Genomic DNA, 18,173 nt, shown 5'->3' with positions numbered 1-18,173 from the left:
GAGACCCATTTTGAAAAGAGCTACAGAATGAATTTGTGTCCCACTGGGAGGTGTTCAGACAGGCAGAGGAAGAAAGAGCAGGAAAGACAATGAGAGAGAAATTGAGAGAGCGGGAGAGGGAGAATGAGAGCGATATTGAGGAGGGGGATTGAACGAGGCGGGTGAGAGCGATAAGACAGACAGACAAGACAGTCAGACAGAAATACCGAGACATACAGAACTGAGAGCTACCAGTAGATAGATGTGGAGAAAATAAAACACCCTGATTTATGCGCTCACACTCAGTCTCACTATTCAAACACTTTTATTACACTCACAAGGCCCTCCCACATTACCCAGAACCCTCCCTCAAAAAAAATATCATATCATTAACCTCAGCCTGTGAAAAACAAATTCTGCTGCCGCTTTAAGTCATATTGTCATATTGTGACGTATTTTCCATAGTTCTGGCTGAGAGCCATTCCAGAATCCCTGCTAATGGATGTCTTTAAATATCCTCCCAGCTTACATACCTCCTTCTACTGGTCACAACGTGAAGTGACAAGCATCTGCTGCCCACCTGTTGCTTAGCAACTAGTCGTACAGTTGATTGTGGGTCTCACAATATCAGCGTTCTTGGAGTGCCTCTCAGCCAATCACACAACTCACTGGGGTATAAAATAGTTCAAGAGCTTACTGAATGCTCCTCATTCACTCATAATTGCAATTGATCTTTATTTTTTATGAATGGACTTTTAAACAACAAACATTTTTAGAAATATTATTGGAAATACGGAGAGAAATATATGACCTATGGGGAAAAAAAACTGTTGTGTGAACAGATGATGTCATTTCCTGTCTCTCTCGGCTGAAAGGGCAGCAAGGTGTTTGAGAGTGGCTTGTTGTTGTTGTTATCAGCGACCCATCACCGACAGTTGTCACCCTTAGCTCTCCCCCCGCACGGCTGTTGCCGCAGCGATAAGGCGTCAGAACTCCTCCCCCGTCTCTCCCTCAGCCCTTATCCATCGCCAGAGCCGGGCCAGGGTGCAGAGATGTCCGGCACCGTCTGCAATTTATATTCCTGCTAAATCGCCTCCACATTTTCTATCAAGATAACCACAGCAGGAACATCTGTTTTGTGCTGGAAGGCGCTGGAACGGCGGTTTGCAGCCAGTGTGATGCCGCCCATCTTGACTGCAGGACAGAGCGGCCGGAGAGGACGAGCGTTTGATACCCATCCTGCCAAGGATGAGACCAGCTCAGCTCAAATCTATGTTAAAAACAGCCACTTTTATTCAATAATTTACCCATTGGATCATATTCCCATCAGAGTGACCTGCTGTCGTGGATAAGAACAATTCACAAGTTTTGTTCGCATTGTTTTTACTCCAGGGAAAGAAACGCCAACATGGAGTTTTGTTTGTCTATGTCTTCATAAAGCATATTGATTTATTTTGAAGTCTTATTCAGTGTTCCCTTGCTCCTCTTCAGTGTATGACACACCAACTTATCAGCTGGCTTTAAAATCCGTCTTAGGCATTTGGACTGCAAGCATCACTGTTTACACCTGTGTCCATCACGCGTCCCCAGCCAACCACTTCACTGGAAATATCTCCAGCACCCGTGTCACTTCTCGTCATTGTCATTATCTCCTTTCTGCGCCTGTTACGGGTAGCCTCTGGCAAATGCCTTTCCTGATGCAGCCCTCCCCATTTTCCCGGGCTTGGGAGTGGCACTAAGAAACACATGGGCAACAATCCATTGGCTGGGTTACCTGTGTCACTTCTGTCTCAGACTAAAGTCCTTGGCTTGTATAGCAAAAGCTAGCATAAAAAAATCTTCCAATTACTTTTGTATGTAAAATGTCAGAGGCCAGAGGATCACATAAAAGTACTGAAATACCCAAAACATATGTGACCTCCAAGGTGACCTCCATACCAAAAAAAGGTGACCTCCATACCAAGCAGAATGCGAGTATTTGGTGGAAATTAACCTTAAAGGATTCAGATAAATATTCAGTAATGGGGTAAATATAGGTGTTGATTCGCAGGTACTTAAGATATATAAAATAAAGAAAAATGTCCTGGCATTACTGTAATGTTTTACTGTTAATGGCAATAAAATACTGTTAATGGCAGTGGTGGCCTAGCGTTTAAGGAAGTGGCCCCGTAATCAGAAGGTTGCTGGTTCAAATCCCGATCAGCCAAGGTGCCACTGAGCAAAGCACTGTCCCCACACACTGCTCCCCGGGCGCCCACTGCTCACCAAGGGTGATGGTTAAAAGCAGAGGACACATTTTGTTGTGTCACCGTGTGCTGCGCTGCAGTGTTTCACAGTGACAGTCACTTAACTTTTTTCACTTTCACTTTCAAAAAAAGTTGCCAGTGGAACATGATCTCCATCTCCATTATTTCCATTTATGTGGTGTGTGTGCATGTTTAGTGGCAGATGTCAATTTTTTGGTTTCATTAGTGACAGCGGCCTCTAGTGGTTGGGGGCTGCTGTGTCATAGTGAAAAAGGGGAATTCTAACCAAACATGGTTTTACCAAACGTGGTTGCAGGCCGTGTTGTAAACGCGGCAGAGTCGTATTTACAGAGTCAAGTTAAATAGCTTGATATGCTCATTTAATTGCGTCCCACAATGCAGGTTGCTGACACAGTTTGCAACTTCACATTTGGGAAATCCCACCCACCCCAGGTCAGTTCTCGGCCTGTCCTCTGAGAGGGTTGGCTGGAATTGGCTGTCGGAGGCTGGGATTAGCCAGGTCTTCCCCAGCTGGGCCTGTCTGGCCACAATCGGTTTGTTCTGGCCTGTCTGTGTGGTGGTGCCACTGTGCCACGGCGTACAGTTGGAGCAGATGGCATGGTTCTGGCGGCTGCGGGAACGTTGTCAGGCCGGGACACTACCAGTGATGAATCTCAGCCCCCCGCCCGAGGCAGATTTACATTTAAAGTAGTTTCTGCGCACGCACCACTTCCTGATGAGTGAACCACCACGTGAATGGTGAGGAGGGGAAGGGGGCGCTACTTATCTGAAAATGATCAGACGTGCGTGATGATGCCTGATAGACAAACGCAAATCTATGCTATACCACGAATGCTCTGGGGTGGGGGTAGCACATCACGGGAGGTGTAATTATGTGATGCGTAGAAGCCTCCCAGGCTGTGGTGACAGTCAAGTGTGTGTGTGTGTGTGTGTGTGTGTGTGTTTAAGGATGAGGTGTGGGTGTAAACAGCGTCTGACAGGCTCGGTTACGGCGCTGTGTAGATGGGGTTATAATGACGTGTCAAAGCCGCCACGCGGCTCGTGTTGTCGGTGGTGTTTTAAGAGCAGACAGGTGTGTGTTCTGCGTGAGGAGGTATGGGAGTGTGTTAACTCACGAGCGCCGGAGATTTGCTGACACCACAAGTGCACACGGGAGTGTGTATCGTTCTCTGGGGTTGTTTGTGTGCGAGATATAGGTTTATAAGTGTGTGTTGCTAGATATATGAGTGTATGCTCTTACATGCATCTGTGTGTTTTAGATTTAGATCTCTGTCGGGATGAAATATACACGTTAGAAAGAATTCATATTTATAGTTTTCTGTTTTTAGAAACTAAAAGAGTGCAATTATTGTTTTGTTGATGTTTTTATTTTTGCTTGCAATGGTTACTATATTTTTTAGGGTTGGATTAAGTTTATTTAAAAATATATAAATATATTTTTAATGCACACATCTGTCTAGGTCCCCACAAAGCTATGTAACCAAATGTGTGTATCGGTGGATGCCATTTCTGAATAACTTCCTTTAGGCCAGTGTGTGTGTGTGTGTGTGTGTGCGTGTGTGGCTCCCTCACCTCTCCGATCTCCTTCTCTCTGGAAGCAGCGGGTCTCGTCCCTGCATCCTGGGGAGAAAAACAACAAGTGCGGCATTAATCACAGGGCCCTGCGCTGGCCGCTGGAATTGCCTGGCCGTTGTCTGCCGCTCTCCCTCGCTCCCTCTCTCCCTCTGTTTTCCACGCGGGAAAATCGTTTATTCACTGTAAGGTTATTAAGAATAAGTTGTTTGGAGGCACTGGAGGCAGTTAGTGCGTGTGCTCTTTGTTTTATATCCTCATTAGTTCTTAATACTTGCCGATGTTCCTGATAACAGAACCAAGGGCCGTTAGCTCTTTTCCAGTCCTGACCGTGTGTGTGTGTGTGTGTGTGTGTACGGTGATACTGCTAACTGTGAATGTGTTAAGTTGCTGACAGTAATTTCTCACTCCTTTGCACTGTGAGGAACTGCTTTAACTGCTCCATGTGATTAATAGAGAAGATATATGCCAGAGAATATAGTTTTAAAACCAGGATGCTTGTGTGGGGCAGCTCCGGGTTCATTGTCCATTCTGCACGCGGTCCCAGGCGCATATTCCCCTTATCCGAAAGAATAAACTGAATTAAGGAACACCATTACCTTGGTAAATGAAGAAATCCTGGCGGTCCAGGCGAGTGCTGACACAATTGGGAGGGCAGAGCTGGTTATCGGCAACAGAGCCCAAAGAATGGACAAATTACACAGGACTTTTTTTTTTTTTTAACCCCCCCCCCCTTCTCTTTTTATGTGTACAGAGGTGGTGTATTTCCATATTAATCTGACACGTTTATGCCGCGGAGACGCAGGCCCCTGCCACTGCTCTTTGATAAAGGAGGAGTTAGCATTTCCCCCCTCATGTATAAATATGTATAATTCCGATAAAGTTAATTGGATTGGCTGAGTATACAGTGGCGGGCGACAGCGACGAGCGTGCGGACTCTCCGCTCGAGTTCCACTTCAGAGGAACGCAGCGAGGCACCTTCCTCCGGGTGCAGAAAGAGCCCAGAATTGGAAAGCGGCACATCCACCAAAACACCTTTCAAAAAAGGAAGGAAGGAAGGAAGGGGAGGGGAGGGGAAAAAGCTGAGCAAATAGCTTTTGCGCTCTGCTGATAAATAAGGTGGGGACACCTTTCACACCGGAGCCTCACCCCAATTTCAGCAGCTCTCGAGAAGATGGGATCGCCTGAGTCATTTGATTTTGGGGCTTTATCTGATTCACGCTCATCTTTTTTGTCTAATGCGTGCGGTGTGCTTTAAGAGGAGCGTTTCCTGGAGTGCTGAAGGACGCCGCATCCCTTTGTGGAATCGCACGGTCCTGGGCCCATGCCGTGGCTCCGGTTGGGTCTGAAGGAGCAGCTGTGCTGAAAATAGATGGCAGTGAACTCGCGGGCCGGTAATAAAAGGCGCGGAGAGGAATACTGAGCGTGCTCCATATGCCCATTCTTGATTGGATCAGGCCCTGTTGTCGGCAACAAAGCTGTGTGATGTTTGTGATGTTTAATGGTGTGGCACAGCTGTATGTACATCAGCAGAGGGAGCATTAATGTGTTTGTGTGAATATATTCATGTATTGTGCACTTATGTTATATCTGTATCTTTAGCGTTTTTAATGTATGTGTATGTGTGTGTCTTTTTTTTTTTTTTTTTTTGCTTACTGGGAAACAAATGAATGGAAATGTTGCATAGTTATAAACTCATAAATATAACTAAATATAACAGTGGTGGCCTAGCAAGTAAGAAAGCGGACCCGTAATCAGAAGGTTGCCGGTTTGAATCCCGAGCCACAAAGATGTCACTGAGCAAAGCCCCGTCCCCACACGCTGCTCCCCGGGCTCCTGTCATGGCTGCACACTGCTCACCAAGGGTGATGGTTAAAGGCAGAGGACACATTTCGTTGTGTCACCGTGTGCTGTGCTGCAGTGTTTCACAATGACAATCACTTCACTTTCACTTCACTTTCAATATCCAAAGACACAGTGTTTGTGTGTGTGAGCCAGTGCTCAGGAGGAACCAAGACAGTAATTTTATCTGATGGATAAATGACAGAGAGAGAAAGAGAGACGAGGTTGAGAAGGTGGGAGAGAAGACGAGGGAGTGACAGAAGAACAGGCGGTGGTTTGGGGGTGAAAGCAGTGGGAGGAGTGAGGCAGCGGTGGCGATGGATTTTTGCCATTGTTGAAGCATGTAGACCGTGAGGATTGAGGACGGCATTGTGCTGATTGGCGTCTCTAATTAAAAGGTTCTGTCAGGGGCCATTGAGACGACGTGGTGGGACCCCCATGCCTCCAACCCCCACCCCCTCCACCCCCCTTAGAGGCCCATCCCAGCGAAAGATTGATGAGCGATCTGTACACAAGAACGACCCAGTACCCAGGAGCTGCGATGGAAACTGATGTATGCAGCATTATAAATAAAACTGCAGAACAAAAACAGATTCATTCAACAACAGCAGCAGAACAGCTGAGTGTGTGTGTGTGTGTGTGTGTGTGTGTGTGTATCACACAATGGTTGGGACTGCATGGACCATGTTTTGAGGACAGCTTAACCTTGTCATTTAGAATATAGTTTTTTTAATAGTTTTTTTATATGATAATTTATAAAAGTATTATATGTAACAACAAAATAGTTTAACCCCATAACCTATAATTCATTATTATCAAGAATGTATAGAATTTTCTTGCTGCGTTTGCTGGCTTGAGCACCCACAGGGCGCAGGCAGGAGCATGAATCTTAGAACTGCTCTTGAGTGATGGAAGATGAGTTAAAATATGTGGACAAAAGTGTATATATATTGTTTAATTGCAGGACTAAAAAAAATCACTGAGGATAATTCACATAATGAATGCACTATATACAAAAATAATTACCTAGAATTTGAATGTTGAGTTAAAATTTCACTATTCATTCACCTGAGGTTCAAATAAGTGTGTATGTGTGGAATTATTGGGTGCTATGTACTGTATGTATTCATTCACTTCAGTGGGTTCATGTAAATGTGTATGTGTGCACTTTCAAATATGTGTGTTTGGTTTTGTGTATGTGAGAATATGCATGCGTGCATGTGCTTGTGTATCTTGAATCTGCATGTGTGTAGCAGTGAATACTTAGGTAAAGTAGGTGAATACTTTAGCCCATTGGTGAATGTGAGACAACTGTCTTACTGCAATACCTGCCTGGTTGGCCAGAGCACGTGGATAAATTGAAACATTTTGATTATTTTTAATACGTACAAAATATGTACAAGATGTTAACATGAATAGCTTAAACAGGCTATTCTGAGAAATTTCTGAGATTTTCGTGTATAAATAGTGAAGTGAATGGGATTGTGACACATCACAGCACAGCACCCAGTGCACACAGTGAAATGTGGTCTCTGCCATTTGACCCAGGGATCAGTCGGCAGCCATGAAAGGCTCCCGGGGAAAGGCTGTGGGGACGATACTTTGCTCAGTGGCACCTCGGCGGGTCTGGATTCAAACTGGCAACCTTCCAATCATAGGTCTGTTTCCTTACACGCTAGCCCACCACTGCCCCAGAGGTGACAAATTAGTGACAGATGCCATTGTTTGCTGTGAGTGGTGAATCTCGTGAGAGACAGTGCTTAATGGGTTGCAGTAATTGATCGAAACCGCAAGCTCACATAGCAGAATTTGTGTTAATTGTTGCTATCGCAACATCAAGAAATCCTGGACTGGCTGTTCGATGCAGCCATGCATCTATGTGTGTGTGAGTGAATACTGTTTATGTGTCTGAGGCCTTCAGGGCAGCCTCCAGATATCCTGGATAGCAGCGTGAAGCCCACAATGCAGAACAAAGCCACCTCTCATAATGTACAGCAAAAAGGCAGATTACGTTCCGGCGCTCGTTCAAATTTGTGCTATCATTATCAGCCAGGCAGCGGTGGAGGACTGGCAAAGTGAGAATGAATTATGAATGAAATGGCAGAGAAGATCTCTTTGCCCCGGGGGAACGTCCTCTACCACTCATTTAAAGGCGTGAAGAGAGAGTGAGCGAGCGGCCAAATTTCCGTACTCTGGTCCACGTGTGTTTTACTGCGCCGGGAACAGTCGGCCTCCACCACCCTCTCTGCTTCGCGCCCCATGCAGCCGATGCGCAGCGGCAACGTGAATTTATGCTGAAGGGAAGGTTGCTTTGTTCATTGTCAGGCTGTGCATACCAACGCAAAAAAAAAAACACCATAAAGGGGCCAAGTCATCCAAGTCACTGGTGCATTTACAGGCACTCGCTGTGGAGCGTTCCGACTCTTTGTACTTCCCTGAAAATGAGTCCCACAGCTCTCTGCTTTGACTAAAAATTCTCTCTTCTCCCCTCCCTCTCTCTCCCCTCCCTGCTCCCTCTCCACCTCTCGTGGGCATCCAGGCCGCAGAATGGCTCCATGATTCTGTACAACAGGAAGAAGGTGAAGTACAGGAAGGACGGCTACTGCTGGAAGAAGAGGAAAGATGGGAAGACCACGCGGGAGGACCACATGAAGCTGAAAGTGCAGGGGGTGGAGGTGAGCAACACCCGAGCCACACCCAAATCATATTGGGTTGTAGCTGCCGTGCACGACCTTTGCTGAGTTATGAGGATGATGCGAACTCATGGAACGCACACCCAAACTGCACACACCTGTGCACACAGATCAGCAACCCCGCCCTGGAGTTTCACACACATACACACAAACTACAGACACTCACATACAATCAGGGTAAGCTCCACACCCTGGTGTTATATCCAGGCCCGTGCAAGTTTCCCCGGTGCAGATATATACACAGAGACAGACACATGTGTCAGACAGACACAAGCGCACACACACAGACATAGATATACGCTTGTCCCTGCTGTACACATATCTATATACAGAGACACTCATACAGAGATCAGCTGAGAACACCCTGGAGTTTAATGCAGGTCTACACTGGTCCCCAAAGTGCAGATTTATACTTGGCGACAGACACACATGTATAAACAAGCACACACTCACTCACACACACACACACACACACACACACACTCAGCTGTACACAACGCAGCCCTGCTTTTCCCTGGAAAGCAAGTGAAATGGAAACTATTGTTTGTACCTTATTAAGCTCAGGATGTTACCTTTGCTCCAGAGAGAAGACATTAATCTTCGCCTCTGCTTCGGCTCACAAAGCCCAGCCCTACGGTGTGTGTGTGTGTGTGTGTGTGTGTGTGTGTGTGAGTGAACGAGAGAGAGAGAGAAAAATATGTGTGTGTGTGTGTGTATGTGTGTGTGTGTGTGTGTGTGTGAATGCAGTCTCACTTTGATTTATCTGCAGCCACACACACATGAAAAGAAATGGTTTCAAGGGGCAGATTCCTCTTGTTTAAAATTGTACAGATTCTGTTTCTCTGTTCTCACAATCTTGGGTGAATGTCGACATTGGTGGTGGTGGTAGAGTGTGTGTGTGTGTGTGTGTGTGTGTGTGTATGTGTGTGTTTTTTGGGGGGGGTTTTGTCTCCCTGGGGTAGGAAGGTGAAGGGGGAGGTTGTAGCACAAAGTGAAAAGATAAGGACCCCAGGCACACCCATCTCCACCTTATAATTTTTTTTCTTGAAATGTCATATAGATTGTGCTGTATACAGTTAATCGCTATCCGTCTACACAGAGACACACACACACACACACACACACACACACACTCTGTCATGACACAGAAAGGAAGAGGAGATACTTTTAATTTTAAACTGGACAAACATATAGGGCTCTACTTCGGGACGGTGGACTTGGAAACAGGGACAGGAAAGGCAACAGTCACACGGGGATCACGTCACACATGAACACCCACTGAAAAGCAAACACACAACCTTTACATACACTATTACACACACACACAAGACCCCGAAGGCATACCTGGTGCACTAGTGGTTGACATCGGAGGCTCTGGGCGTGCGTGGGTGGGTGGTTTATGGTGAGCGAATGTGCCCGGTCTCGTGAGCGTGGCGATAGGGACCAACCACTAAGTAGTAGTTGAGGAGGCAACTTGCTGTACTCGTGGTCGAGTGGTGGTTTTAGGAGTAGATGCGGCATCAGAGACGAAACAGGAATAAGTGTGATCAAACAAGAGCAGAGGGGCAATCGAGGAGACATGGTAAAGGCAAAAAGAAGTTGGCGTGAGGCAGGATCAGTCAAGGTACAGATCAGAGCAACCAAGAATAAATTCTGTGTCTTAATTGTGCCATCATTTTATACTCTCTGTTGTCCTGGACGTGGAGTCCTTCTGGGTCGGTCAGGTCAGCCCGGCGGAAGAGTGGCAGTCGGTACCGGAAGCCCGAGCACTGATGCAGTCAAAGTTAAATAGGGAGGATGTCAGGCGCAGGGAATCAAGGGGGCGTGGCCCGTAAGCAGGAGTGCCCGGTCTTAGCGGGATCCACCGTGGCACTCGACTGCATTCTGCTCTTGGAGTCACTATGGCCTTGTGTATGTTTCATTCTCTGTGAGCTGAGCGAGGTGACCAGTGGAATTAAAAAGGCTTGTGAGTGGTGGCCGGTCACACACGTGTAGTTCAGTTACGGGCGGTGGCGTCACATCTGCTCCGCTGTTGGTGTTTTACATATTCTGGGGCCCAGACAGATGCTGCCGATGTAGGACTGTGCATTCTGAGCGTTCTAGAGAGCTGCAGGGGTGTGTCCAAGCCTGGTTCTAGGCACCTGCATCCGACAGGGTTTACGGGTCCGAGCGCAAAGCAGTCAGCCGGCAACTCGATTCTCCTGTCACATTCCATATGCTTTATTATGAGTTCTGCCAGAATCATTTGAAATGAACTCGGAAAAAAAAACAGCATTTTTAGCTTTCTTGCAGCTGGTCAATTCAAAAACTTTGAAAAACAAGGAATTTGTGACGCACTCCTCCTTTGTTATAGGGGAGCTGTCTGTGGTGCTGAAAAATGAGCCTGTTCAGTACAAAGGAACAATTATGTACATCAGTGAATGAACAAAAAAAAAAATCATGAAAACCAAAAAAAAAAAAACAAAGAATCATGATTTCACATGCCTGAATAATGCAGAAAATGTCAATTCAAAACTGAAACTTGATTTTGTGGGTTATAAATAAGATAAATTGATCTTGTAATCTAGTTTTCAGATGTATTGCCAGTGTATTTGTTGTACACTACTTGAATGAATTCTGTGATAAAAAAAAAAAAAAAGTCATTAAATCTTGCATGATGCATGATTAAAACTCTTGCTGAGATCAGCATTCCTAGCTGCGGTGGCACAGATTCATCAGCTGACGGGGGGATCTGGGACAGTTTTTTACTGACAGAATTTACTGAATATATTGAGTTATATACTGTAGTAGGTTTAGGCAGCAGCCTTCTCACTGACTGGTGGTAGAACTGTTCTGATGGGGACGGTCATAACAGGGGCGTAACAATCATTCAGCGCTACTTACAGGAAGCACAAATAAACCTTGCCCTTATCAGTCATGTGGCCCCCCTGAAAGCATCTGGTATGAAAGATCTGCTCCACTTCGAGGTGTTCTGCCCAGTTAGAGTTTCAGGCAGTTCTAACAGGAGTACAGCTGTTGTGTGTGGTTTGGACAAGGGCACATAGTACCAGCAAACTGACTCTGAGCCAGTGGAAGGAATCAAGATTTAGGCAAGTCGAAGCCAGGTGGATCTGTGTGTGTGTGTGTGTGTGTGTGTGTGTATTGTAGCATGGCAGAAGTGGATGTCCTGTCCTGTCTGTGGCTAGAATGCTGGCTCAGCAGGCCGTGTAAATGGTGACTCTTCCATCTCTCTCTCTCTCTCTCTCTCTCTCTCTTTCTCTCTCTCTCTCTCTCTCTCGCTCTCTCTCTCTCTCTCCTGGACGAACTTTGAGCCCCAGCAGCACAGCTCTCTGTTCCCTAAAATTGGAGCACTGGGCGTGTTGCAGCATTAGCGTTTAACAGGCCGTGAAATAGCAGACTGGCTTCCTGACGTCTCCCCATCACTGCAGGTGAAGCAGCGAGACACGCCCTCCCCCACCCACCCCTTCACCACCCTGCACCTCTCACTGTTCTTAGCACCTGAGAGGCGGGGGCTGCCTCACCACCCCCGATTCGTCCTTCAGCGCTCCTTACTGACCACTCGTAGGCCTGACGCGTCTCGTCGCCTGCCTTTTAATTCCATGAAGAGCTGCCTGAGACATTTTGTTCCTTAATTTTTTTTTCTAGTTTGTAGAATAATAATAATAAATACACTTGATAAAGGCACAGACAAAACATTATGTGCATTTATGCTAACAAGCTCAGCGTACAATATTGATCTCTGAACCTGTACTTTATTTCATCCTTTTTCTGTGAAGAATTAAATATTCAATTCATAACATTGTTAACTATAAACTCCAGTTTGCTGTTTAAAAAAAAATACTTAAAAAAAATAAAAAATTTAATGAGAACACACACAAATTGCTAAAACCGTTTTGTCTATGTTCTTTTAGACTTTTGTTTTATTATATTTTTGCTTTAACTGCCTGCATGTTATTCTGATTTAACCCGCAGATTTTTTGCAGCATTTTCTTCCGTGTAGAATTCCTTGTAATGAAGTAAACATCACTTGTCACCGTCCCCATTAGCTGCAGCTCAACACCAGATCCTGGAATTAAGAGCATCAAGCGAAGCGCGCCACTAGCCCCGGGGCTGGGAGCTGCTTCGGGTTGTGCTGGCCGCGGTGAAGCATCGGGGAGAAAAGACCAGAGGCTTTGTTGCCCCACCGCTCCCCCTGATTAGCTTATAATGCGGGCACAGCCCCACCCCTCCCCAGAGTTCCTCTGCTCTAATAAACTCTCAAACGTGTATCGATTTCTCTTAAGTGAAGGTGGCGTGGCACCATGAGTTATTTCATTACCCGCTGGTAATTATACAGCTTGGACCCAGCTTTCTTATTTAGATGCACTGTTCCTCTTTAATTTCGCCAATATTGGGCTGAGGGCCTGTGTTGGGCTGCAGCGCCGTTTCTTTCCATTCGTAGCTCTGAATAATTACCCAGGCGCTCTCAGTCCTAACGTATTATTTGGTGTTGGACCTGTCTAATGTGTGATTGCAGCTACTCAGCTGAGCACCGAAGGGAGGTAATGGAGCGTGGCTGTGGCTCAATCGCCACTCCTCATGGATAATAATGAAGACAAATGCCAAATGTTTGTTACTAATGTAATCGAGTAGAGGCTGTCGCAGATGGGTTGTGGAGGGCTAGGGTCTCCAGCGTGTATCACACGCTGCAGCGGTGTGTGGAGGATCTCTCTTGCGCATTGTCTTTAGCATGTTGCCTCTGGAAATACTCTCAACATGTGATTTCTATTTCTACATGGAGCTCAACCAACAAAACCACCTCTTTTTCTGACCATTTTTACTCTGTAGAACGAAACTGAAGAATTAAAACTGTGAAATAACACGTGAAGTTGTGCAGACAATGTAAAATATAAACTAAGATAAATGTTTCATTTTTTAAACAGTGAACATTTGATGTGGTGACAACATTTTTCACTCTCTGCTTCTCTCAGCCACCTTAAGTTTGACAATGGGATGGTTTTCCAACGGTCCTGAAAGAGCTCCTATGTTGAGCACTTATTGTCTGTTTTTCCTTCACTCATGTTAATGATCATCTCTTGCTGAGAGTCTGATTCTTCTTCATAGTCTCACAGTGTGTATCCAGAATTGTGACTGGTAGCGTAATGGATGCTGCATTCACAAAAGCATACAAAGTTATCGTTCCAGAAATGTTTCCTAATTGCAATGTTCCGAGAGCATCGTGGACGCTAAAGCTTTGAAGACTCTAAAGGAACATAACACAACGTTCCCCGTTACCTTGTTGTGTTCTCTGATCCAGTACGTCTTTCTGCTCAACTGCTGTATGCAGCAGAAAAATCCCCTCAATTATCCGAATGCGCTCACACCAGGGAGACATTTGGTTAGTAATGGCTCAGAAAATGGATATCATTTCTCCATGAACCACATGCTGACGAGTGTTTTGTCCATGCCTGTTCGGGACGGTCGGGTACAGATGCAGCTGCCGAAACCAGACAGCTTGCGAAGCCAGATGTGAGCCCGTGGAAGGAAGTGGCGTCACGCTCACGTTCATCACAATTGTTCTCCACAGCATGTGAGTGGAGGGAGCTTTGCACCGTTACACACCGCTTCATTTCTGAAGATCTGAACATCTTTGAGTCAAATGAACATATCAGCAATTTCAGGATCCAGTGAATTGGGGAGAAAATGTTGCAAATATTGCAGACAGCTCTAATTTCTGATTGCGTTTCACTGGCTTATACTGTAAACGTTCATGTACTCATCCAGCAGCACTTCAGAGCTTTATTCCACTGAAGCACGTGGGTAAGAGGGCTCATTGAAATAAAAAGAAAAAGCCCTGACTGTCATTCTAAAAGAGTTCAGGGCTTCTCAGGCTAGTCCCACTTTGACCCTTTCAACTCTGACCTCCTAATAATCCCATTCATTGAACTGCCAACATCTCTTACCTGCTCTCCACTACATAGCTGCTGTGTGACGAGGGTGCTGCTGTCACATGATCCAGATGGATGCTGCACGTCAGAGGTCCCTCCCCTAATACCCACGAGAAGCCGCAGTGTTTTAAATAATGTAATGGCTGATTGGTGTGTGCATGCATCGTGCATCATGCATCGTGCATCGTTTTATTACCCATGCCCGGCGTTTGGTGTTTTGGACGTTTCTTTGCTCATGATGCTGTTTGTCACCTTGTTGTGATGAAATTAAGCATTTGCACAAACGCGTTAATCTTTGCTAATGAGGGAGGCTTTGGGTAGGACAAATTTGCCCGTTGTAGCAGCGTAGATGTCTCAGCCCAGCGGTGCTTTCCCGTCTGAGCTCGGCGTAATTAGTTTTGGGCTGGCGCTGCTGGTAATCTGAGCATCGTGCCGCCGCAGCTAAGCTCCCGTCCTCTTTTCACGCAGCTGTCGCTATCGCCGGCCCCATCCCGCAGGCGGATTTCAGGCCCGTCTTTTGGGGAGTTGGCTGTCGCGAGAGGCCGTGCATTATCGCCGCTCGCCGTAATTTAATTTCCGACTTGTCGCCGGGGTCTCCCGCGTAGCCGTGCGCGGTGCGAAGAGCCCCCCGGGGGCCGGCGTCCGCGGTTTAACACCCTCGGCCCCTGCGCCTCCACGTATTCTCTTATTTGGGTGCATGTGCGTTCGTGCGCCCTTGGAGTTGAGACCATAACCGAGGGCTCGGGGGAGTGAGTGTGAGGTGGCGGCAGGGTGAGATCACGTGTAAAATTGTGTTGGCCGTATGAATGCCACTGACTCTCGCCGGAGCAGCGTGGGCCTTTTAAAAATGCAATTGCCGGCGCCTTCACCTCCTCACATTGTTATCTGTGTGATCACTGGAGCCGCACAAAAGCAATTGAAGTCGTCCACGGCGTTTAACAGCCTTCTCTGCAGGACCGAGCGGCCGCAGCCCATCCGTGTTGGCGGAGAGAGGTGAGGCATTGGCCGAAAACACCACCGCTGGTCCCATTGTCTGTGTGAGCTTTGTTAGGGTCCATCATTCCAGCCTTGAGGGACCATTCTCAAGTGATCCACCATTCTTAGGTGTCATGGACGTTTGGCGGGAAGAAAGAAGGGCACAAACGCTCAACTGAAAGATAACGGGGGTTTAATAACAAATATACACAATAAAAGGATGGGGGAAAAACAGTAAAAGGAAGCCAAACAAAGCAAGACTTGTATGGACAGGAATGATGTGAATAGATTTATACGCATTACCACCGGATCAAAACTATGAAGGTAATATGGGAAGACAAGGTGGCCAGGGAAATAACATTACGCTTTACTCCATTAATGGACACCAAATGCATCAAATGGTACCTCTGGTCAGTCCAATAACATGTTTTATTGTATTATAATAAGACATTTTACATATCTGGTCATCCAATGTACTAGTAATTGAGCGTTCAAAGTTTTAACTGTTTTTTACAATGATTTTCACAATTGAAGCAAACTTATGTCATGAAAATATGTCGTAAAGCACATGGAAGATGGAGGATACTGTGTATTAACAGACCACAATGAAGCAAGAAGCCTGATTATTAACCAATCAAATGAAAGGAATGAATGAAAGAAACACCCACTTTCATCCTAAGTACATAACAGAAATCACTCTTCTTTTTTAATAGAGTGGTCTTGGCATAAATCATTCAGCATGCATGACAGTGCAGTTGTGAGGCTGAAGATGTTAAATCCATTAAGCAACACATTTCACTACTTTGTCCAAATCATTACATTACATGTTTGAGGTTCACGAAGGATATTGGCCAATAGGAGAGGGAACTGACAGCACTCCACTATTGACATTACACTGTTGGTTTCCTGTTGAGAATGTCTGCAACACGCTGCCCATTATTGATCAATGTGCAATAGCTCATGTCAAGTGGGTTTAACTGTCATCCAAGTCAGGCACCCGCTCAGCCCATAAGTGCCCTTTTTTAAAAGAAATGTGTAGTTTGGTGCACAAATTCAGTTCCGACAGCTTTATTTTCTGAGATTCTGTCACTTGTGTGATGTTAAAATACATCACTAAATACATCAGCTCTTGTTATAAAACTAGTGAACTCCCTTAGTTCCCTTGACTTGATAGTCAGAATCATGTGTTGACCGGTACGTCTAAAGCAGGGGTCACCAACCCTGGTCCTGGAGGACACCAATCCTGCACAGTTTAGATCTTTCCATAATCCACAACACCTGATTCAACTCAAGAACTGAGTGATACTGAGTATAGAAGTTGAATCAAGTGTGCGAAATGAAGGTAATCACAAGAAGGACAAGGACCCTCCAGGACCAGGGTTGGTGACCCCTGGTCTAGAGTAAATGGTCTTATGTTATGTATATATTAGTTGTTCACTGTTCAGCTACCGTTCATACTGATTGGCTGAGTGAAACAGCAGTAGTTAGGATTAAGTGAGGATTAAGGCACGATACCAAAGAAAGTTGTCGCGCTCAAACTGAACTTATGTATGGTTCTGCAAATAGATGCATCTGACAAAATTGACAAAATGATGTCCACAGTAACACAGTTCTGGTTCCAGTGTACAGTGGTGAAAAATAACACATCTTACACACAAAGTTAATAAATACAAGAAGAGTAAAGTGAGCAAATTGCCGCTAATAAGGTGTGAATGGATGTGGTGAGTGTGGAAAGGATCCACCTCTGGAAAGGATCCACCTCTACCTCACGTAGACTCTCCACTGGTGTCCCTCAAGGCTCGGTGCTAGGTCCTCTCCTTTTCTCCCTCTACACGAGATCACTTGGTGAGGTCATTTCCTCACATGGATTATCCTACCACTGCTATGCTGACGACACACAACTCCTCTTCTCCTTTCCTCCCTCTGATCTACATGCTGCTTCCAAAATCTCTGCATGTCTAACAGACATCTCGTCTTGGATGGCAGCCCATCACCTCCAACTCAATCCCACCAAAACTGAACTAATATTCATTCCAGCAGATTCTTCACCACATCAGGATCTTGCTATTTACCTAGACAACTCGCAGCTCTCTCCTTCTGCAACAGCCCGCAACCTTGGCGTAACAATAGACAACCAACTCTCCTTCTCAACTCACATCAGCAATCTTTCCCGCTCATGTAGATTCCTTCTCTACAATATCAGACGAATCCGCCCTTACCTGTCAACCCAGGCCACCCAACTACTGGTTCAGTCCTTAGTAATCTCACGACTGGACTACTGCAACTCCCTTCTAGCTGGTCTACCTCTATGTACCATCCGACCTCTACAACTCATACAAAATGCAGCAGCACGACTGATCTTCAACCTTCCCAAATTCTCCCATACCACCCCTCTGCTACGTTCCCTTCACTGGCTCCCAGTAGCTGCACGCATCAGGTTCAAAATACTGATGCTGGCCTACAAAGCCAAACATGGAGCAGCACCATCCTACCTCACAGCCCTTATTACACCTCGCACTGCACCTCGTTTACTCCGAGTCTCCAGTACTGCTCGCCTGGTCCCTCCATCTCTGAAGGTAAAAGGAAAACATTCATCCAGACTCTTCTCCGTCTTGGCCCCTCGGTGGTGGAATGAACTTCCCCTCGAGGTCAGAACAGCTCAGTCACTGAGCACCTTCAAACGGCAGCTCAAGACCTTCCTCTTTAAAGAATATTTAGATTAAATTGTAATTTTCTTGTCAAACTTTGTGTACAGAATCTACAACAGAGTGAATTAAATAGATGTATTCATAGTTGGGGTCCTAGTGAACCGGAATTGATCTCTTCATCGATGGTAACTTGAAAGCACGTTGTAAGTCGCTCTGGATAAGGGCGTCTGCCAAATGCCGTAAATGTAAATGTAAATGTAAATGAGTGTG

General features: G+C 45.9%; 1 protein-coding gene across 4 annotated transcripts in view; it reads left to right on the top strand.

The window, feature by feature from the left end:
* camta1a (calmodulin binding transcription activator 1a) overlaps positions 1–18,173 on the top strand; it is a 319,797-nt gene that overhangs the window by 179,027 nt on the left and 122,597 nt on the right. For all 4 annotated transcript variants that reach the window (XM_028992546.1, XM_028992547.1, XM_028992544.1 and 1 more), the window contains one exon: positions 8,200–8,335. In XM_028992546.1, the coding sequence (XP_028848379.1) occupies positions 8,200–8,335 (136 nt within the window). The remainder of the gene's footprint in view (positions 1–8,199; positions 8,336–18,173) is intronic.

The sequence above is a fragment of the Denticeps clupeoides genome, chromosome 10 (assembly GCF_900700375.1).
Source record: "Denticeps clupeoides chromosome 10, fDenClu1.1, whole genome shotgun sequence".
NCBI lineage: Eukaryota > Metazoa > Chordata > Actinopteri > Clupeiformes > Denticipitidae > Denticeps > Denticeps clupeoides.
This window is presented reverse-complemented; position numbering and strand designations above follow the sequence as displayed.